Raw genomic sequence first — 23,446 nt, 5'->3', positions numbered from 1 at the left:
CTTAAAAAAGACTTTAGCTGACAATAAGCTGTGAGAATTATGAGAATGGTGGTTTAAAAAAAGCTTTCCTAACAAACTAAAACAATTTTTTGTGAGACGGACAAACTTCTATGGATGAGGAAAATTGTTAGCGTTAAAAAAAACCTTCGGTATTACATTGCTTTTATTTCCCTGAGAACGTTGCGGAAATTCTCCACACAAACCTCCCTGGTCGGTTGCTTCATTGACGCGAGTTCCCAGGCTTCCTCAAACGTCTCCTCCGAAATATTCACACCAGCATTCCTGAAGATCGTTGCAATCTGTAAGAAATATGTCAGTAACAGTAAGAAGGATTCAAGCAATGAAGTCAAGCAGTGAAGCTGCTCAAGCACACTGTTGTCTGCCATTTCTTACTCATCACTGTCATCGCTCTGTTATTCTTTCATAAATGGAGTCTGGCAGCCCCCAACTCTCTATGGTAAAATATTTTTAAATCTGGCAGGCTGATAACAGAAAGACCATAATATGTATAAAAGACTGGACTGGACTATAGATGGTAACTTTGACGGATTGGGGTTGGTATTTTGTTTGTTAAATCTTTGGTTATGTGTTTGGAACCAGAATGGCTCGTAAATGGACAAGAGTGAGGGGGGGCTACGCTATTAGCTAATGCAACCAACCTGACTTAGTAAGCTGCATCCACAGATTGTTAATTAGTGCTAACATAAAAAATTCGTACTTCAATTTAACTGAAAACTCATGAGTACAGACCTCTTGGACAGTCTTGTTCAGTAACTTGAATTAATTGAGGTTAGAAGAGTGTCTTGGCACCTACGTGACACTCAGAGCAGCCATGCACTTAATTATTCCTACATTTGGCGTTTACAGTTTAAACTAGTTATTTTTAAAAATGTTCTAATGAAGCGGGAAATTAGCTGTGGACACCAAAATGGTTTATATCTGCTCTACTTTAAACATGAGATTCTAGAGGAGCTGACACACTTCTGAAGCCAGCCTTAAGTGGTCTTAGAGGAACTGCACTTTCTGGTACTTCTGTTCTGACTTTATTTTTCAGCTCTCTGGAAGGACTCCCGATTACTTTCACCATTTCATTTGCATTTTATACTGTATTTCTACACCTTCCAGGGCTCTAGACTAACTTGTTGCCACGGTTGTACTGGTGCGCCTTTTGTTAGGCGCACCAGCACAAAATTTAAGAGCACCCAAATTTTTGCAAATGATTAACTAACAATCTTGTCAACACAAAGTTCTTTATTTGGAGCACAGTTCTACAAGAAAGATAAGTTACTGAAAAAGTGCTTGTGCTTAAAATGCTTTGGCAATATTGTAGACAATGTTAAACTTAATCATCACATTGGCCTCCTTTGACGCCCTGTTTGCTGCTACCTGCCACTGAAAGGCAGTGGGGAGAGGGGACACTTGGGCAGTGCATTTATCACAGCATATAATGTGTTTTCTGGATACACTGTGCTTTTTCAGCGTTCAGAGATTGATGGCTCCGTGTCAGAGCACTGGCTATGAATTTCAGACGGATCAGGCCTTAACTTAACAAAAAAGTTATCAATAGTTCTTTTCATCTTTTCTTATTACCCACAGCTACATCCACTTCTGTCAGGCCTAGGCTACTGACTAAGGGTATCGTCACTGATTTCTATAATCCATTTGATTCCGAATTACAAGGTCCCGATTTGACCCAGACAGTCAGAAATATTATAATTCTGATCATTTATCAGTACTGATACATGTGAGACTTTATCAGAGGTGTAGCATCACAGCAGCAGATGCCTTTGCATCAAAGTAACTGAGGATAAAACACAGAAAAACATGAAGGAGATTTTCCTGGCCTGGATTTTTCTAGCAGATAACCTTGAAAATATACTGCAGTAGTAATTATGCATATTTTGCATAATTTTAAAAAGTTTAAATTTCATCAGTATTGAACAGCAGAAATTAGGCTTTCTCATCAGAGGTCATTTAAGTTAAAAACAAACAAACAAACAAACAAACAAACACAACAACAACAACAACAACAAACAAACAAAAAAAACTGTCCGACTGCGCTGTAAACAACGGTACTGTTTCCTGCATTATTCTGATGCGTTGGGTCCAAGCTCTGTGTTTACATCTTTGTGTGGAATCCGTTTACCTGCTCTCATTTACTGTTTGGTGGTTGTTCATATCGTTAGCTTCATAGCATAAGTGCCTAAGTCATTTTTTTGTGTTTTCGGAAAACAAGAAAAAGGATGATGCAGCAGTGGTAGGGGAGTAAAGTTAGGCAAAAATCTCAATTTGACCAAAAAATGACTTAGGCACTTATGCTATGAAGCTAACGATATAGTTTTGTGAGCTTTAACCTGAGATTCTGCCGTTTCTGGCAAAATACATTTATATTTAAAAGTCGATTCAAGATTTAATGAATCGATATTGCTTTATTCCAGCTACTCACCTCTCTCTATCCACCTGTACTTTCAAACGTACACACGAAATTGAAAAATTTGGTCACATTTGCGACCAAACTGGTCACACTCTAGAGTCCTGCCTTCAGTAATTTCACATTTAGACGTATTTATGTATGACACCAAGTCATTCCTAAGCCAGCCAAGACATGAAATCTCTCCAGCAAATCCTCAGTCTGCCCCAAGGCCTCCCCCCAGTAGCACATGCCTGAAACATCTTTCATAGAAGACTTCCTAGAACCTCCTCAGCTGGCTCTTTTCGTTATGAAAAGTTCCACTTGAATAACCAAGCTGCTATCCCAAAAGCAGATCTCAGCGATCCTTATATGGAAACGCCACTCCGTCGCTTGTATCTGTGGGTACGATATAAGAGTCGGCAGAAATGTACATTGACTAATAAATCGACAGGTTCACTATTACACCCAGCTCTCTCTTCACCACAACAGATTGGTACAGTTTCTGCAGCCCCAATCTGTTTGTCAGTCTCACGCTCCACTCTCCCCTCACTCATTAACAAGAACACAAGATATAAGGCTACTTTTGTGCACATTCAAAACACACACATACAGTATCTGTGTTTTGGGATGCTCTTTTGGATTTGATCGCGGGGCGATTGTGGCTCAAGAGTTGGGAGTTTGCCTTGTAATTGGAAGGTTGCCGGTTCGAGCCCCGGCTTGGACAGTCTCGGTCGTTGTGTCCTTGGGCAAGACACTTCACCCGCTGCCTACTGGTGCTGGTCAGAGGGCCCGGTGGCACCAGTGTCCGGCAGCCTTGCCTCTGTCAGTGCGCCCCAGGGTGGCTGTGGCTACAATGTAGCTTACCATCACCAGTGTGTGAATGGGTGGATGACTGGATGTGTAAAGCGCTTTGGGGTCCTTAGGGACTAGTAAAGCGCTATACAAATACAGGCCATTTACCATTTGAGCACATATCAACTGAGATTGATAATGATCAGCAACTCGTCTCGAGACCCAAGAGGGTATTCCACCCATTTCTGGCTGAAAACTATGGTCTCTGAGTTGGACATGCTGATTCCCATTCCTACCACATCACACTCAGCCATGAACTGCTCCAGTCTAAGCTGGAGGTCACTGTCCGATAAAGCCAACAGAACCACATCATCTACAAAAGTAAAAATGAATTGCTGAGGCCACCAAAATGGAGACCCTCCACCACCTGGCTATGTGTAGATTTTCTGTCCATAAAAACTATGAACAGAATCAGTGACAAAAGGCAGCCCTGGCAGAGGTCAGAGTTCAGCACCCATGAGAAATGAGTTTGACTTACTGCCAGCAAAGATTCTGAATTGATCTTTAAAAAACAAAGAAAAAAGAAAAACTCAGACATAAGCCTTTCTTAGGCAGATACATTATATGGGCCAGACTTCGATGCAGTAAATGAGATTACCCACATCAGTGGTGTTTATTTTATGGAACAGACCCCATTGTTGTGCATCAACCGACCTATAGTGTAATAACCTTTTAACAGAGGCATCACTTATCTTAACTTCAGAAACACAATGCTGTAATAACTTGCAATTTTCCTCTGTGTCAGAAAAAAATGTAAAATTGTTTCTGTCGACAAATAATAATAACAATAATGTTCTTTTTCATACAAATAATAAAAGATGGTGAGATTTGAAAGATAGACAGTGCCACCCCAGTCTCATCTATAGGCTGTACCTCCTCCTTGCTGCGAGGACAGAAGAAATGTTCCTCATAAACACCTTGCAGGGCATGAACTGATGGATGTAGAAGATCTCCAGCTGTGGATGTATCGCCATAATTGTTTTTGTCACTGACTCTTTTAATGCGAGGAGCTGGAAGATCTGAGCGCACAGATGGGATCCCGTATGTACGTCCATCTATTTAAAGAGAGACAAGATGATGTACAAGGAAGGGAGTAAAAAGTAAGCAAACTACGTAAAATATTTCTAAAATACAAAAGGATGTTTTCAAATATGCACAATCTAAAATATCTCATGTATTTGATTTTATTAAAAATGGCTGGTTTTGATAAGTTGGTACGACAGTGATTTGAACTGTGTCATGAGGAAGATCTGTGTTTAAGAAGAAGTGAATGACAGTGGATTCCTGGTATATTCCTTCCTTAATCTTGTCCAAAGCGAGAGGCAGCTTTAATAGCGCAAAACATATTTGTCAGCTTAAAGTCTCCTGACTTACCTGATGGGAAACGACCAGCGCCTGCAGCCCCGATGAGGGAGGAGGTAGTTCTGAAGTGGTCTGGGGCTGCCCTTGTCTGCCTAAGGCTTCTAAGAGTTTTCAGTGAGCTGCCTGGCTCAACAGGCTGCAAGTCCTCAAGATCAACCAACCGACAGGCATGAAGCTGTGCTGTCACTCCTTCTATGTCACCTGGAGCTGAGCTGGTTTGACGCTCTGCAGATAAATTAATCAGACCAAAATGTAAAAACTACTTAAATCTGTCGTCTTTTGGCATTCCATATTGTCGGTGGTATCAGTGCAGTTTTAGTTCTGTGATGAAGCATAAAATAAACCGATAGATTAAATTGCCTTCTTCTTACCATTTGCAATAATGCACTGCTCTCGACTGTTGATGGGCATTTTGTCCTTCCAGTTGAGAAAGTTGGCAAACTCCAGAAAGTTGATAAACCCGTCCTTGTCTGTGTCACAGTAGTCCATCAGGTCATCCAGGACCGACTCACTGATGTTCAGCTGGAACTGATGACACACTGCACGCAGGTCCTCTTTGTCAATCATCCCCTTTCCTTTCTGGTAATTAACATAAAAAACAGATTCATGATCCCTATAAACACATTTTGAACATGTAGAATCTGTAGGCAATGGGCAAAATATTTGGTACTGGTTTCTAGTTTCATAAATAACAACCCTTTGAACCCATACCGACTTCGGTATGTGTTTAGAAGTGTGACACAAGTCTGCAAAATGAGAATTAAAGCTCTATTACTTTGAAAATCATCTTACCACAGAGTCACACATCACTGGCTTTATCTTAAAACCAACAGCTTGACTTCCTTACTACCAGCACTTTGACTTATCAAACACAAGTTGGCAACCTGTTGTGAGTCTATTCATACCTTGTCATAATGTCTGAATGCCTTTAGCAAGGAGGGGAAGTTTTCAAAGTTGACCTTCTTGAGGTGATGCCTCACTGCATTCACCAGGCTGCGCTGTCTGTCTGGGCCTCTCGTGTACTGCCGTGGACCTGTGGAGTAGATCAGCTCTCCAATGCCTGCAAAGGAAGTATTTGTTGTCTTCAACTGAAAAAGCTTTTTCTAAGGACACACCAAATATTCCCGTATGTAAGGCGGGAGAACATTTTTATACAAAATTTACCAAAATCATCCGGTGGTAAGACCATTCCAAACGTGTGATCAGGCGGAACTGGCAACGTTTTTTCTCTCCTGAAGAACATGAAAAGAAATGGGAAAATTAAATAAAATCTTAGTGAGATAATTACAGGTCTCAAATGTTTCATTACAGACAGTTTAAAAAAAAAAAAAAAAAAAAAAAAGTACTTGACGATGGTTTTGCCCATTTGTTGTGCTATCTTCTCTCTGTTCCCAGATCTCTTCCAGGCAGCTGGATTGTAAAACCTAAGAAAAAAATATGAACAATTCGAGTTGGCTTTCACTTTTTAAATTAGAAGGACAAGGAGCAGATATGCAGTGTTAAGGAAAAACAAAAGAATTTGCTGCATGGCCACTTTATTTCGGTGCTTACTTCAGTGATTCACCCAGCCAATGAAGAGTTTTGCCAAGATTACGGCCATCGTTGAAATGAGGTGTGAGGATCCCAAACCTACTGTCTTTACTGTAACGAGTCCTGTCATAATTTCTATTAATTTGTTCACCTGGAATGAAGTAAGATAATCACGCTGTGGTGAAAATGATGAAATGAATTCCAGAAATAGACCGTTAGTGGAAAGAGTAAAGACAGCATCAATAGTATGATTTTCTTCATTCTTACCAACAAAATAGGCATTATGGCTACGGATGTAAGCATCATGTGCCACCTCAGCTTCCCTCTCTACCTCCTGTGCTGTTTTTGCAGAGTTAATAATCTCAAGCACACCCAAACCTTGATGACAGGAACGGGAGATAGTCAGAAAATATATAAAGAAATATAAGAAAAATATATAAATATAAGAAAACTTATAATGTAAAACAAAAAATGTAAAAGTTTTAAAATGTTGCAATGACAGCACACAACCATTACAAACTTAGCCTCCTGGGACCTGGCGTCCACATATGTGGACATCACATTTTGGGTTGTCTAGACCAAAATGCTAAATTTTGCCCTACAAGAGCCCGATATCCACTTACAAGGACGTTATACTGCCACTGTTCTATCAAAATTTAAAGCGAATGTCCTCATATGTGGATCACATTTTTCTTAGAAACAAAACTCAGGTAAAAAAAAATAAAAGAAAATCACGTAATCCTTTGTTTTTACATTCATCAGGTCCCAAACAGCTCAAATAGCAAAGAGAAATTAAAAATGCATGCCATGAGTTTCGGTCTTAGGAGGTTAAACCAACTTTCTTGTTGTTTTATTAGCTTTTGACTTATTTAATGTTATACATACCTTTTACTGTTTTTACGCCAAATGTAGTTTTCTCATTACACAATGGGGGGAGTTCAGAACGTTGGACACATGATCTGCCTAGAGGAGCCTTCTTATTTGAGGCATATACAGATTCACTTAGCTCTTGTAACTTCTGCTGGAACAAGGTCTTTGGGGATGGATTTAGCAAGCTTTCACTCTGTAGGAATGATGTAAAACGATTATTGTCAGTCAGTATTCTAAATGTGTCATTGTATACTTTAAATGTTCTACTCAAAGCAACATTGTGCACCAGCTTCCAAACACGGTGACATCACAAAACAGATGTGAATACAGAGAAAACTCCAGAAAGCAAATAGAAAAACCATCATCAATGTCTGCTTCTTAGGAAAATTCAATTTGAGGGGTAACATAAAATCATGAAAAAAGCAAATGACTTACTTAGGGAAACCACTATAATACAGCAGTACAATAAATGCCTCTGACAGGGGTAGATCGTTTTTACTTCCAACATACAAACGTACAAATACATCCTCTTGCACCGCTTCGCCTCTAGTGCCATGTGCACACAGGCAGGTCAGAAAAGAAGGAAAATGGAAGACAAGGTCCAATATTAGGCTTTTTCATTCTACGACAAAGCCAGTAAGTAGTGAGCCAGTGCTTTTTCAAGTGTTGTTGATCATTTTCTAAGTAATCCTACATTAATATTTTCCATCCCTTATAATTTGTTGATCATTATCAATCTCAGTTGATATGTGCTCAAGTCCAAAAGAGCATCCCAAAACACAGATACTGTATGTGTGTCTGTGAAGGTTCTCAGTCATCCAGGTCATTGTAGTCAAAGGAGCTTGCAAAGAAAAGCGTCTGGACTTCTTTAAGTTGCTTGAAGACGTTTCACCTCTCATCCGAGAAGCTTCTTCAGTTCTAAGGGTCAAATGGTGGAGAGTCCCAGATTTAAACCCAGTGGGAGTTTCCCCCCAAAGAGGGACAAAGGACCCCTGATGATCCTCTACCTAATCACATGAGCCAAGGTGTGAAAGCGGGTGTGGGTCACAATCAGCCAGGGTTTCGGGTGAGCTCATTGTGAAACCTGGCCCCACCCTATCATGCGATTTCCTGAGGTCAGATGGCCCAGGATGTGAGTGGGCGTTAAGGCGTCTGGGAAGGGATCTCAAAACTGGATTATAGATGGCAGACAGTTGGTGTCGTAAACCACCGCCTCTGTTCAAAGATGGTCGCTCACAGGGGACGTAAATGGCTTCTTTCACTCCTCTTTCAAAACATCTGTCCTCTCTGTCCAAAATGTGAACGTTGGCATCCTCGAAAGAGAACGCCCAATTAAGATAACCGCATGTTTTAAGTGCTTCCTTTACATGTGTGTGTTCCTTCTTTTTCCCTTCAGGCTTAGAGGGAACATGTTCTGCCCGGTGGTGTAGGGTCCTAATTACCCCAAGTTTGTGTTCCAGAGGGTGATGGGAATCAAAGAAGAGGTACTGGTCCGTGTGTGTGGGCTTCCGGTAAACTTCAATGTTGAGGTTGCCATTCTCTTCAATGTGCACAGCGCAGTCCTGTATACTGTATGTGTGTGTTTTGAATGTGCACAAAAGTAGCCTTATATCTGATATCTGCGCTCTAAAGCTTGTCATAAATCATGAAGAGTACAAACAAAAGTAAATCATACACATTTGAACACAAACTTAACAGGGATAGCAAAAACAGAATAAGTGAGAGCCTCACTGTATTTTAATCCAGGATAGTTTGAACTTTTGCCAATGTTTTTGACATTTTTTTTTATCATAAATTGATGTACAAAAGGTAAAAATTCACATATGAGAATCCTCCAAATCTTGAAATGAAATCTATTACTACTTTATCAACTGTAAGGTGGTGAGACTTACTTCCTTCCATACTTAAGTCACTAAAGTAAAAGTCAAAGTCCAACTTAAACAACAGTACAGTTGTACACAGTTACATACAGGATATTATTTGTAGCAAGTGCTAGTTTAAGTGCTAGTTCAAGTGTAATTTTTTATTGTGATTGCACAGTCATACTTTGTAAAATAGTGAAGGAAATTGTGGTACTACCATACATCAAAGATGTACAGCAGTATAAACAAAACACAATAAATAAATTCCATATATATGGAATAAAAAATATACAGTGTGTTCAGAAAATTTTATATACTATATTATATTTAATTTTCTGCACTGTATAAATGCCATTTCATTTATTGTGTCAATTCCATTTAAGTTATATGAGCCTTAAATCCACTACCAAGCAGAGTAATACATGAGTCATTGGTCATGATCTAAACAAAATATCAACCTATCAAATTTCAGTTTAGTTAAAAACCTTCCCTGTTGTCCCTTTAACAATCACAGGAAGCTCATACTCACAGTGAGGGGTGCTTTGGTGATGACACCATGAACAAGAGTGCTGCCAACATCTGGGTCATTTGCCTTCCCTGTGTGGACTCGGATAGTTCCTGGTCCGGGCTGGTTGCTATTGCGGAATTTCCTCACCACCGGTGGAGTCGTGGACTGAAAATTGCAGGGAAAGAGTTAACCCACAATTTCACACATTTTGTCTAAAAAAAAAAAAAAATCTGATTAATAATCCCAACAGATGTAAAACAACTGTTTTAAACTGAGATAATAGATAGAGACGTCCAAAGAGCTTCAAGTGATTTTTCGGGGGGGGGGTTGGTCACTTGGAAGTTATACTTTCCCACAATTATCCCCACTTCCGGATGCTCTGAATGCCATGTCTAAACACATAAAAATGAACTCACTCTTTCCACTTCCCGTAAGCAGATTTTGACACTGTCTCCTGGAGGTATTAGTTTCCCGGCCTGCATTAAAGGAAAATAAAAGTTCACTATGGTTAATATTAGAGAAATAAAGGTCTATTTTACTAAAACAATACAATAGCAGTACGATAGCACAGGATAAGCTATCTTAAAATAGACTTACCTTCGGTATATTTCGCATTCTGTCAGTACATTTCACTTCGCTAGACGTGTTAATATCAGTCATAATGAATTTAGATGGAGCCTTTGTAAAGTTTGTCTCTAACTAGGTATGGGAAGTTTTTAAGGCCAAACGGGTTTCTGTCGTGCTCGGACGCAGAGTTGTGCACCTGTTTAAGTACCGTTGCCTAGCAACATAGTTCAGCAATTCAACTTAATACTGTAGTTTGGTTTAAAATACCTTTCAAGCGAATCAAAGATTGTGATAACCAATGGGGAGACCATGTGAATGACTAACTTGTCCAAAATAAAACACATTGTCTAATGTATTTATTGCTTTGAGTCAGTGGCATTAACCTTGAACCGCAATCCCTGCTTTTAGCTCACTAGCTTAAAGATAAAAAAAATAAATGTAAATACTCTCTTTTGTTATTTTGGAGACAGACATATTTCAATAAATTTGGTATGAATCCTGGCGTGTGATTGGTTGGCCACCCTGATACGCAGGCGGATTGTGAATTCCAGTCATACGATCTGTCATCATCCTTCGTACAATGCGAAAAGGGAAGTTGAAAGAAGTGGGAGAGCGAGATCGCAGAGCCTTATGAAATCTAACGTTTCAGCAGCTGGTTGGATACTCGACACACTGTGAACATACGTTGAAGTACTGCAAATACTGTCCTGGAGATACCTTTACCATTAACTACGCTCCTGTTTTTGATAGGTAAGTAGCTAATATTAGCTTTAGCTGACTAGCTGTAGGCTATCTGGAGGGCTCCTCCCGATGCGGCCGCAGCTGAACAACGTTAGCCTGCCCAGTACCTATTATTTGGCTAGCTAACATTAGCTAGCCGACACTGGAAGGGCCGTACAACTTAGCCTAGTTAACGTTGTTCTGCTGATAAATCTGAAGGTATCATCACGTTTAGATCACGCACACATTAGCATTAATCCACTTTTACTATCACAAACAGTTGCAGTTCTCTTTCAAACGCTGCTTGATAAGCTACTTCACTAATTCACCGTCATGGAGCTAACGTTAGCTAGCTGTCACTAGCTGTACACACCCAAATCCCCATCATCTGAGTTTGAGCATTTTCAGAACTTATGTAAGTGTCATATTTAGTGCGTATAAGCTTGATTGGTATGCTGCTACCCGCACTCACGCCAGCGTTAATCAAGCGAAATCATGCTTTATAACAAACGCAGATTGGGTTTTGGACTAGGCATTTTGAACTTAGGAGCTAGCTATGTTGCTAACGCTAGCAGTTGCTACCAACTAAAACGATCCACTCGGCAACAACACAACAAGTTATTTGTGGTGATCTCTGTGTCGTAACGCGATTTCGACGCTCGAAGTTGACAGCAATTATTTTTGGAGCGATGTTCTGTGTTTAGTTTGATGGTGGAAATGGTTAATGTCTAGGTTACAGAGGTAATCTGTTGTTGTGGCTGTTGTTTGTTTGACTACAAAATCATGAAAGACAAACAACAAAACCACTAAATTAACCCAAATACTTTTTCCCACACATGTGTCCAGACTGGTGGACATCTTTCCTCTTTCTGTCTGCCTCACGTAGTTGAAGCCACACACACACACACACGTTGTTTGTGTGTGAGTGTTGGGGTTTTCACTGCCAGAACAGTTGTTGAACTTGCCATTTGTAATTGTTGTTGAACTGGTACAGGGTAATAACGTTAGAGGCACAAGTATAAATATATGTATGACATCAGTTTCCGAAACTTTGAACATGCTGTCAGGCAAAGTTTTCTCTCTCTCTCTCTTTAAATCTGTTATTGCTGCTTGTTACTATAGCGGACATCCAACTAATGTTTGTAGCTGAATGAGAGTCCGGTAATTTGAAATTATGTGTAATGTGTCAATTTGTACCAAACTAGAGTAAGTTTCCATTCATGTTTACGGGATTAGCCGTGGCATTTTGCCTTTGGATTTGGACTTCTTATTTTAAAAGAAATATAGTTAAAACAACATTATAAAATTTAACAGATCAAATATCAATTGCCCTGATACACAGCTCTATACGCATCTCTATGCATTTAAAAAAGTAGTTTCCAGGAGCTTTTTATGAAGAGTTCTAAAAGCGGTATTTTTAGATTTAGGAATAGTGGTGTGGGTCATTAACCAAAGGCTAAAGCTGAATAATTTAAAACACTGATCAATTGCAGGGTTTGTCCTGGTTCACAATCTGCCTTTTAGGGTTGACAGTTGGTCTGTGTATTGATAAAATGAGCATGTTACATTACTTAACCAGGGGGATGCATTTCCCTTTTTCTTTTTTTGTTTCTTTTATTTTACTTTGGTGGCTTCCAGAGATTTTTTCCTCTCCCCAAAGTGTATTAAATACAGGGAAAACCCTGAACTGGCACTTTGGTTGTTGCAGGGACTAAATGTTTCGCAAAGGCAAAATTACTACATAAATTCTTATTATCTTTCATTTTTGTATCAGTTAATAAGATATTCTTTTATAATGACACCTTGCTTTATTTTCTTTCTCCTGCTCAGGTGTTTTTCTACAGTTTTTCACATCCCGGGGACGAGACCAGACAGTGTGACATGGCAAGTAGAGGCGGAGCCACGCGACCCAATGGGCCAAACGCAGGCAACAAGATTTGCCAGTTCAAACTCGTGCTTTTAGGAGAGTCCGCGGTGGGAAAGTCAAGCCTTGTACTTCGTTTCGTTAAGGGTCAGTTTCATGAATTCCAAGAGAGCACAATTGGAGGTACGTAATCCTTACGTCATCATAAGTCAGTGTTGGCGTGTTTGTTTTTGCTCTGTGAACAGGCCATCTCTGAGACTTCCAGTAAACCACATAATGGAATATTTACTAAATGTTACGCTAGACAACATAACGGCTACATGCAGATAGCTGTACTAAGAGTCATAGTCCCAGAGCCTAAAGTTCATTTAAGAAGTAAGGCTATAGAATCAACAAGGTGTGTTGGAGTAAAACAGAGAAAGTATCATCAGGGGAAACTGGAACTCCTCAAAAGAGCATGTAGCCAGTATGAGATTCAGTTGGGAAAAGGGGGAATGTGAGGAATTGTCAATATAAAAATGCCTTATTAGAACAGGCAGCTATGCAAATAATTTGGTCCATTAGGTTACTGCGTTTTGGTTATCTTGATAATCTCACCCTCAGCACCAGGTGACACCTTTACTGTACTCACTACTGAAAATAATCCAATCATCCTGCCATTCCACCACTACTAGTCTGTGTCCAAGGCTGTGTGTTAAGATAAAAAAAAGTCCTTTACAGTCAGTGGTCTGCTGGCATTAGCTGATTGGGTAAAAACAACATTTAAGTGTTATTCACAGTTCTCATTTCAGTTCAAACGGAGCATAGTTTTCAAACTAAGGTTTAACATGTGGTTTAAAAGTGCCTTTGAGCAAATTACACCCATTTTGATTTTGGATGTTTAATGTCATCCCCAAAGTCATTCCTTTGGTTTCCAACATTGGGCCATGTCACCTTGACTGAAACACATTTGTGTAGCTCAGTATTTAAAGACCCACTTGTCACTGGTCCGTCTGCTTTGTACCCCTGCAGCTGCCTTCCTGACTCAGACGGTATGTTTGGACGACACAACAGTCAAGTTTGAGATCTGGGACACGGCCGGTCAGGAGCGCTACCACAGTCTGGCTCCCATGTACTACAGAGGTGCACAGGCAGCCATCGTGGTCTATGATATTACAAATGAGGTTGGTCAGATTCCAGGCTTATGTCTGTGTAGCTGTTGGCACACCTGTTTTCATTTACCTTTGCTAGCTCAAACAACTTTGTTGTCGAAGATGAGGAAGTAGTGGGGCTTTCCACCTTAATATTTCTAAGCAGTGGTTAAGCTAAAAACAGAACCTTATTTTGGTATCCTGACACATTAAGAAATGACTCATCACTCAACAGACAATGTTTTGCAGACAGTGCTTAGACCTTAGATGTCTCCCGGGGGCATTGTCAGGGACGGGTTATATGTCAGCATATTTTCATGACAAAGAGAACATGTTATTCTCTGTTTAATATGTAGACAGTGTGCAGGTTAACGATTTGTCCTGTTTCCAATGTTTGTCTGCTTCAACAGCCCTAGAGGGAACCTATTATGCTAATTTCCAGCTTCATGCTCCTATTCTTAACTCAGAGTAGCTTTGTGTGATTCATAGTTCCAGATCCTCCTTGTTTACCTTCTGCTGGACATTAGTGGGTGTAACCTCTCAGCTCTTCTCTAGTCTCAGCTGAGACGAGCTCTTTTAACTTGCTTCCTCCGCCCTTTAACAATAAGAACTTAATTTGTGTAGCACCTGTAAATGGAGAGTTTACAAAGTGCTGTGACAGCCAAGCAAAAGCAGAATACCAAATTCAAACAGAAAGTTGGACATTAGGTGGAAAACGTTAACCTTAAAAATGGAAGAATTCTAACAAAAAATATGGAAGAAAATTAAAAAAATGAATCTCAAACAATTCTCAGTCCTTGTAAACAAAACCTTCTAACAGCAGGTGGGTGGAGTTTGTGTTCAGTCAGAGCTGTGGGCCTGATGTGACCATAAGGCTGATTAATACTGACAACATACAGGGCCAAGAGTAGAACAGAGTGGCTGAAAGAGAGTAGCCTGAAGTCTGAGATTTGGGCTCACAGGGATTACTTTCACAAATGTCGATGTCCATTTTTGTGTGTACTGTGGAGATCCAGCATAACAATATCCAATGAGAGAAAAAAGGAAAAGCACGATACATAGCATTTTAAACAAACTGATAAATAAATGAAACAGCTGCCAGTAAGAGAGCAGCTAATCTAGTTTTATCGTACATATCATATTACCTGAAAGTTGCATTGCTTCCTGGCCTGCATGACTAAAATGTGGATGTAGAGAGATTATTTTTCCTTTCATCTACTGTATGTATGTGGATAGGTGTGAGTCATTCTTGTGTAAAAGCTAATACAAGTCAAATCGAATATAGAACAGAGCAGAGTTTAAAGTCAGCATTATTCTCTCCTGTAGGTTTTACTTTAGTGACAAAGTCAGTAGTCGTTCCCCTTATCTTTTAATAAAAGCAAAGCACAGAAAGCTATAAAGCGCTTTGACATTTCTTTATTATTATTAAAGGTGGTAATCTTTTAAAGCACAGGTGTCGAACTCCAGGCCTCGAGGGCCGGTGTCCTGCAGGTTTTAGATGTGTCCTTGATCCAACACAGCTGATTTAAATGGTTAAATGACCTCCTCAACATGTCTTGAAGTTCTTCAGAGGCCTGGTAATGAACTAATCATTTGATTCAGGTGTGTTGACCCAGGGTGAGATCTAAAACCTGCAGGACACCGGCCCTTGAGGCCTGGAGTTGGACATCCCTGTTTTAAAGAGATCGGGCTGAATGCAGCATTTGTTTATTGTGCTGCATAAGTCGTTGTAGTACAGCCTCTGCACACTGTGATGTTTACTGTAATATCTCATCAAAAGCATCACTATAATGATTGTGTCCCCTGGAACTTTCTTTAAAAGATAGACAAATCGGACATCATGGGAAAGTCTCCCTGTTATCGTCCATCACACAGGCCTTATTGCTATTTTCACTAACTGAGCCCCTCCACTTACCCCTCCCTGATCTGTTTTCCAGGAGTCATTTGTACGGGCAAAGAATTGGGTTAAAGAGCTTCAGAGACAAGCCAGTCCAAATATCGTAATAGCCCTGGCTGGGAACAAGGCTGATCTCGCAAACAAGAGAGCACTGGACTTCCAGGTTTGTCTTCTTAATTAACTTCAAGATGTGCGCAGAGCCGCAAAGTCATCTTCAAATAAAGTAGACTTTGAGGCAGGATTTGTTGAAGCTAACAGTAAATAATTCTTGGAATAATTGTCGTTAATAATCTGCCGAGAGAAAAACATCCTCTGCTTGGAACATGCCTACTTGGCTTTCTCTGCTGCTTCCTTGCTTTGTCAGTTCAAACGATGAAAAACTAATAATTTTGGTGTAACCTTCGCAGGATGCACAGTCATACGCAGATGACAACAGCTTGCTTTTCATGGAAACATCAGCGAAGACCTCTATGAACGTGAATGAGATTTTCATGGCCATTGGTAAGTGTCTCCGCCGCAGGACTTCAAATATGAAGTGAAATACTGCTCGTGACCTTCAGAGCCAGTCACTAGCTGTAGTATTTAAGCACACTGAAATGTCTCTGAAGTATCCTTACTAACAGGAAATGATAGTGGCTGTGCACCTGTCGTGTTGTGTAAATATAATATTGTAGGATTCATCTCAGGGTGTGCATTTGTATGATAAAGTGCACAAGAGGCTCTTACTGCCTTCATCCAAGTGTGCATTTGAGTGCAGGTTGTGTAATAATAGGCTACCGTAATGCACTACTGGGCAGTCGGTTGGCTTCAATCCATAAACCTGGCAAATATTAAATGAGTGTGTGCAGTATTTATATGCAGGTGATCATCTGTCATTAATGAGCTGGATCAATGAAAAAAAGCCGCTGCAGAGTGTTAGCAAGAACCGGCGGGTTTTAAAGTGAACTGTGTGGTTTGTTAGCAGCTGCTAAATGACTCGTGTATTCACAGATGAATGGTGGATACTTGTAACGCGGGATGTTTGCAACTAGGTCCATAGCAGTTAATCCATCAGGTTCTGAAATTATATGTTGTATAGTGCTCACTCAGTCGTCCATCTTTATCCCCGATTGTTGAAACTTTGTCAGCAACCTCGAGTAATGTTGCATTTGAACAGATATTGTAATCTGAATCTAGTTTTGGTCTCAGAGAGTTGACGCGCGGCTGAGCTTTCATGTTGCTGAAGGAAGTTTGAGAGATGCAGTCGGGACTGTGATGCAGCTTCTGAAAGCTTAACTATATTTAGTTGAGTTTTGTATTTATTTAGTCTACTCGGTGGAACGTCTTGCAGAATATGGTGTGTCAGCTGGCACTGTAAAATGCAGTTTGAGGTGTAATCACTGAGGCAGTACACAGTTTGTCCACCAGAGAGCGCTGCCAAGTTATTTTTAAATTGCGAAAGGTCTTGATTAGTTGCTCTCAGTTCTGTGGAAGTGCTTTTTGCTTTTTCATCCAGATGTTTTAACTGATGATGGACACACACTGTGTGAGAAATTCTAAACATTTAATAGGCAAAATAATATATTATCAGAAAGTATTTGAGAAGACTATAAGCGGATCAGTCTTTATAAAAGGGAGGGGAAAAAATGGAAACCATTTGGCTGTGAGAGCGTCGGTGCCACTGAGGTGTAGGGCCACACCTATCTTCCGACTAAACCTTCATTTTGATCCTAGCCACACTCCTCAGTGTCATGACTAGATCATGGCAAGTTATGACGTCGTGTTGACAAAATCTATCCCTGGACAAATTAACACCCGCCAAAGTACTTAGAGACCTATTGTAGTAAGAACTAGCACAAAGGTGGTTTTCACATGTGGCCATGATGAGACAATGACTCACCGAGTAAAAACAATACCAGTCATGTCTGCATGGCTGGTAAGAGCTGTTAGCTGCATTCCTGCCCTGACATTAGCATTGTTGCAACAGTTGGGGTGTGACTGTTCACACAGACATACAGTGGGGCAAAAAAGTATTTAGTCAGCCACCGATTGTGCAAGTTCCCCCACTTAAAATGATGACAGAGGTCAGTAATTTGCACCAGAGGTACACTTCAACTGTGAGAGACAGAATGTGAAAAAAAAAAATCCATGAATTCACATGGTAGGATTTGTAAAGAATTGATTTGTAAATTAGGGTGGAAAATAAGTATTTGGTCACCTCAAACAAGGAAAATCTCTGGCTCTCACAGACCTGTAACGTCTTCTGTAAGAAGCTTTTCTGTCCCCCACTCGTTACCTGTATGAATGGCACCCGTTTGAACTCATCATCTGTATAAAAGACACCTGTCCACAGCCTCAAACAGTCAGACTCCAAACTCCGCCATGGCCAAGACCAAAGAGCTTTCGAAGGACACCAGGAAAAGTATTGTAGACCTGCACCAGACTGGGAAGAGTGAATCTACAATAGGCAAGCAGCTTGGTGTGAAAAAATCAACTGTGGGAGCAATCATCAGAAAATGGAAGACATACAAGACCACTGATAATCTCCCTCGATCTGGGGCTCCACGCAAGATCTCATCCCGTGGGGTCAAAATGATCATGAGAACGGTGAGCAAAGATCCCAGAACCACACGGGGGGACCTGGTGAATGACCTGCAGAGAGCTGGGACCAAAGTAACAAAGGTCACCATCAGTAACACACTACAACGGCAGGGAATCAAATCCCGCAGTGCCAGACGTGTTCCGCTGCTGAAGCCAGTGCATGTCCAGGCCCGTCTGAAGTTTGCCAGAGAGCACATGGATGATACAGCAGAGGATTGGGAGAATGTCATGTGGTCAGATGAAACCAAAGTAGAACTTTTTGGTATAAACTCAACTCGTCGTGTTTGGAGGAAGAAGAATACTGAGTTGCATCCCAAGAACACCATACCTACTGTGAAGCATGGGGGTGGAAACATCATGCTATGGGGCTGTTTTTCTGCCAAGGGGACAGGACGACTGATCCGTGTTAAGGACAGAATGAATGGGGCCATGTATCGTGAGATTTTGAGTCAAAACCTCCTTCCATCAGTGAGAACTTTGAAGATGAAACGAGGCTGGGTCTTCCAACATGACAATGATCCAAAACACACCACCCGGGCAACAAAGGAGTGGCTCCGTAAGAAGCATTTGAAAGTCCTGGAGTGGCCTAGCCAGTCTCCAGACCTCAACCCCATAGAAAATCTGTGGCGGGAGTTGAAAGTCCGTGTTGCTCGGCGACAGCCCCAAAACATCACTGCTCTCGAGAAGATCTGCATGGAGGAATGGGCCAAAATGCCAGCTACTGTGTGTGCAAACCTGGTAAAGACCTATAGTAAACGTTTGACCTCTGTTATTGCCAACAAAGGTTATGTTACAAAGTATTGAGTTGTACTTTTGTTATTGACCAAATACTTATTTTCCACCCTGATTTACAAATAAATTCTTTACAAATCCTACCATGTGGATTCATGGATTTTTTTTTTTTCACATTCTGTCTCTCACAGTTGAAGTGTACCTCTGGTGCAAATTACTGACCTCTGTAATCATTTTAGGTGGGGGAACTTGCACAATCGGTGGCTGACTAAATACTTTTTTGCCCCACTGTATAGGCTGTGCCAGAAATCAGTGCTAGATACTTTTCAGGGGTTTTCAAAAATACATTTTAGGGCTCATATTATTTGCTTAGTAAGTTAATTAATATCTCAAAGCGACTTCTCATAATGTTTCTTCACCCTGACACGCTGCTTTGGGAAGGAAATTTGGACTTTTGTGGAGGGGCAAAAACAGAGAGGGAGGTCGTGACAGCATTATTGCAAAACCGACTCGAACATGAAAGACATTTTACCTCGAATATATCTCTGAAAGCTAAAATTACAACTGGAAAAAATTATTAGGTATTATCTATAATATATCAAAAATAATGGGCTTATTTGAAGTTACTCTTCAAATAATTTTTGATGTAATCACCTGTCAGGTTGTGGTCTTTGCTTTTCTAAAATTTCTGTAGGTGCATTACTGATCCGCTGTCTTTCTCACTGCAGCAAAGAAACTACCCAAGAATGAGCCTCAAGCGACCGGAGCCAGCACCGGACGGAACCGGGGAGTGGACCTGACAGAGACTGCTCAGCCCACCAGCCGCCCATGCTGCGCTAACTAACCCAGCTCTTCCTGCTCATGCTCCCCACACAAATGCACTCTCCTCCTTCTTGCTCCTCCCTTCCTTCTCACCTGAACAACATCTGGACATCGGGCTTCTTGGCTTTCTGACGTCAGACCTGACTTCAACCTCACTCCCCTGGAATAGCTAAAAGACTCTGTATAGCTGCATTTCTAATACTTTTTTTTTTTTTTTTGATGTTCTCTCTCTTTTTTCTTTTTTTTTTTTTTTTAAACTTTTTTTAAGAAGTGTATATCAGTATAATGGATGCATGTATCACTACAACGCCTAAAGGAAAAAAAAAAAAAGACAAAAAAAGAAAAACACATTTTTATCTCATATTCACTTGGAAGACTAACCCTGGTTAAGAAAGATGAGCGAGCGAAAAACCCGTGAGCGTGTGATCATGTTTTGTATGAGTTTCTGATGAGAAGGTGTTGCCACTTGGCAGGGTCGGCTTCTCGTTTGTGTGTGTGTGTGTGTGTGTGTGTGTGTTAATCTTTTTTTGTTCTGGGTTTTTTTTTTTTTTTTTTTTGCTCACTATTTGGAAAAAAACAAATTGTCCCCATCTTGAGATGCCTGGATTCTCAGACTGTTTGTTGTGAGCCACTTGGGTGTCTCAGTGGTGCCAGGAAATGATTATCGTGCAAACCAACAACCCTTTCCTCCCTCTTCACATCTGTTACACAAGAAGATGCATCCCTCCAAGACTTCATTTAGGGGAGACTGTGCAAAATAAATTTGGGTACTGTTTGGTGTTTGAATAAATTCTAGCATGAAGAAGGAAAAAAGAAATGGTCTTTATACACATGTGACTCCTCAGTATGTGCAGCCATGCATAGAGCAACGCTTGTCAGATTTCTGTACATCATACCCAACAACAAGCCTTCATGGTGCCGAAAATGTGGAGTTTGAACAAAGAGGACTTGAAAATTTGACCTAAAGAAGGCTCTTATGTTGTCATCACAGTGTCATAGTAAAAAATTGGAGTGACATAGAGAGAGAAATCAACAGGAAACTGTAAGAGTGCCGAACATTCTGTTTTGTGTTTTGCAAAGACTTGAATGTATGACTAGCGATATGTTTAAACTTTCAGCTTATCTAACCTGCTCTGTTTCCATTCAGGCCAGTAGTCAACCTGCATCAGTTTGGGTAATGTAGATGAAAGGAGGGGCGTGGTTTTAAAAATTCAGACAGCATACAAACAGAAAATTGGACTATCACCCCATGTCACGAGTCTGTGGGGGGGGAAAAAACGAAAAACTCTAATGTTGTTATAGGGTGCAATGTCGCAATGTTGTCTTCTTCCTTTAGTACAGCTTGCAGAGCTCGCAAGCTCACCAGGAAATTTATCTAGAGATGCCGAACAATTGTACAGTTCAGTATAGGTCTGCATTTTTTTTTTTTCTTTTATTTACATTCTAGACCTTGTCACAAACTGGTCAAATGTTAAGCAGTGGTGGTCTTTTTAGGTATATGTAGTGTTATTAACAAAATCCCTCTCTGGTGTCTTGTTACTTTTCTCAGAAATGGTCCATGGTCGTGTTTGAAAGGAACTTTTATTGCATTGCACAGTGTTGATCATGTTTTAATTATTGATGACTGCCCTTCGATTTTATATGATGGACTGTATTGGACTTGCTAACCTTATGGCTATAAGGAAGTAGCATAATTAACCTAACTGGTGGTCTCTCTTACAGCTCAATGAATTTTAATGATGTAAAAACAGCATTACTAGTGATGGGCTGATCATTTTGAGTGTCTGAATACAACTTAATAAATCCAATAAAGAGGTCTGTTGTACAGCTTTTTGCTCTGAACATGTTGTGATATGCGGAGCAGTCGGACACTGCACGTCAGGCCCATATCCTCGTGAGTATGTGATGCAAAATGTCCAATTTGGCCACATGTCACATTGAGTCATAAGGAATCTCAACAAAAATGACTGGATCTATATAAAATACTTAATAACTCATAACGTTCTGTGTAATCCTAATAAACAGGCAAATCAGACCAATCACAATAACCTCTTTGGCCTATCTTAGCTTGATGTCAAACAGAACTGACACTGGATTGGAGGGATTCAGAGATTTGGAGTCATACTGGATTTGCTCGAGTTGCTCTTTGGATGCGTGTACATGTACCTGACTTACTGGTTTTTGCATACAAGCCAAAGCAAGACGCTATCACTTTGGCTTATGCTCATCTCCTGCAGTCCAAAGACATGCATGCCATGTAATTGATGGTGTGAAGTTGGCTGTAGGGATGTGAGAGTGTTTATTGTTGTCATTTTTCTCTCTGTGATGGACTGGATGCTTCACCCCCCACCACCACCACCACCACCACCAAAGGTCCTATTACACCCCTCCCATTGTAGAAGAGTTAGTTAAGGTTGCGTATAATTACCAGGTAATTGTTTTCTAGCATGCCAAATAAACTAAACACAAGCTGTCAAGATTAAAATGATGGGTAGAATATCAACTTTGCAGGTAATTTTGTGAAATTAAAATACTGAATGCTGGATGTTATGGAGACACAAATGTCTGATGTGCCAGAAGACCTGACCAGTGTTCTGCATTATCTAAACCATTTAAAGTCCACACCTCTGTGGCCAAAGCATTTGGCTCCTTGTTTGCATATGCCGTCAGCTTTGTTTGGTTTTTGTAGTACAACATGCACATGTGTAAAAATACACCTATATAAACATTACTGACACTAACAGTCATATTTTTTCTTATAGACACCATATATACTAAAAAGTACTTTCAGCTGTTCCCTCATTCACAAGGTCAGCACAGCAAGCAGTGACATGTTTGAGGTGGCAGAGTCCTGATGGCCTTCCCGACACATCTTCCAAGGAATTTGCATCTCCTCCCAGGATCAAGTGAGTAAGCTCCTGCTTGTATGAAGTCACTTGTATACTGTACATATTACTCATATAATTATTCTAAATATGCAATAATTATTATTCCGTATAGTGGATATAAATGATTACTATATAAGTTAAAAATTCCTGTGAATTTAGCTGTGCATCTTCCTTCTTTGCAGTGACCCACAAATCACTTGACATAGAAAAGGTAAAATAAATAAATAAATAAGGCTGAGATATCCTGGTTTATATATTCTGTAGTACAGGTCAGCATCAAAGTCTCAGTCATTAAAATCACAAATTATTAAACTGATCTTAGTTAAGTTTAATTGCAATTTCAATCTAGCGGCAGAATGACTTGCAGCTTCTTCAGGCTGCAAGTCAAAGTGATAAAGTGATACATTTTGATGCGTCATTGCTGTGTGAATGCTGCATCTTTAAAAAGCTTTAAAGTGACTGGTTATGTGTATGTGGCTTTTACTATATGGTTAATATTACCAGAAAAAGTGCTCATGCACTCATCAGTCCATTCATTAGCTACACTTTGCTAATGCCATGCTGGTTCTTCGTTTGCCTTAATTCTTTATGGCATAGATTCAGCAAAGTGTTGGAAACATTCTTCGGAGATTTTGGTCCTTCTTGACATGAGATCATCATACAGTTGTTGCAGATTTGTCAGCTGCACATCCATGAACCCATGTTCCACCACATCCTAACGGTACTCTTATTAGACTGAGATCTGCTGACTGTGGAAACCATTTGAGTACAGTGAACTCACTGTCATGTTCAAGCACCACTGTGTTCATAAAGGCATAGACATGGTCAGCAACAATACTCACGTAGGTG

General features: G+C 40.3%; 2 protein-coding genes across 2 annotated transcripts; one reads left to right on the top strand and one right to left on the bottom strand.

Annotated features, from left to right (window-relative positions):
• efhb (EF-hand domain family, member B) lies at positions 1 to 10,416 on the bottom strand. Its single transcript, XM_040030753.1, has 13 exons — positions 9,995 to 10,416; positions 9,814 to 9,873; positions 9,419 to 9,562; positions 7,043 to 7,220; positions 6,425 to 6,535; positions 6,179 to 6,308; positions 5,974 to 6,051; positions 5,792 to 5,859; positions 5,533 to 5,687; positions 4,999 to 5,206; positions 4,640 to 4,852; positions 4,139 to 4,320; positions 1 to 299 (listed from the first exon to the last, which is right to left on the bottom strand). The coding sequence occupies exons 1-13, from the start codon at positions 10,055 to 10,057 to the stop codon at positions 153 to 155; spliced, it is 1,737 nt and encodes a 578-aa protein (XP_039886687.1). The 5' UTR covers positions 10,058 to 10,416; the 3' UTR covers positions 1 to 152.
• A 133-nt stretch (positions 10,417 to 10,549) lies between these two features.
• On the top strand, positions 10,550 to 21,539 carry rab5ab (RAB5A, member RAS oncogene family, b). The gene is made up of 6 exons (XM_040030755.1): positions 10,550 to 10,714; positions 12,515 to 12,731; positions 13,560 to 13,711; positions 15,616 to 15,738; positions 15,983 to 16,076; positions 19,616 to 21,539. Exons 2-6 carry the CDS (start codon positions 12,566 to 12,568, stop codon positions 19,729 to 19,731), a joined length of 651 nt encoding a protein of 216 aa, XP_039886689.1. The 5' UTR covers positions 10,550 to 10,714; positions 12,515 to 12,565; the 3' UTR covers positions 19,732 to 21,539.
• The last annotated feature ends 1,907 nt before the right edge of the window (positions 21,540 to 23,446 follow it).

Source organism: Simochromis diagramma, unplaced genomic scaffold, assembly GCF_900408965.1.
Source record: "Simochromis diagramma unplaced genomic scaffold, fSimDia1.1 OVJJ01000361.1, whole genome shotgun sequence".
NCBI lineage: Eukaryota > Metazoa > Chordata > Actinopteri > Cichliformes > Cichlidae > Simochromis > Simochromis diagramma.
The sequence above is the reverse complement of the archived record's forward strand: the minus strand, read 5'-3'. Positions and strand labels throughout refer to the sequence as shown.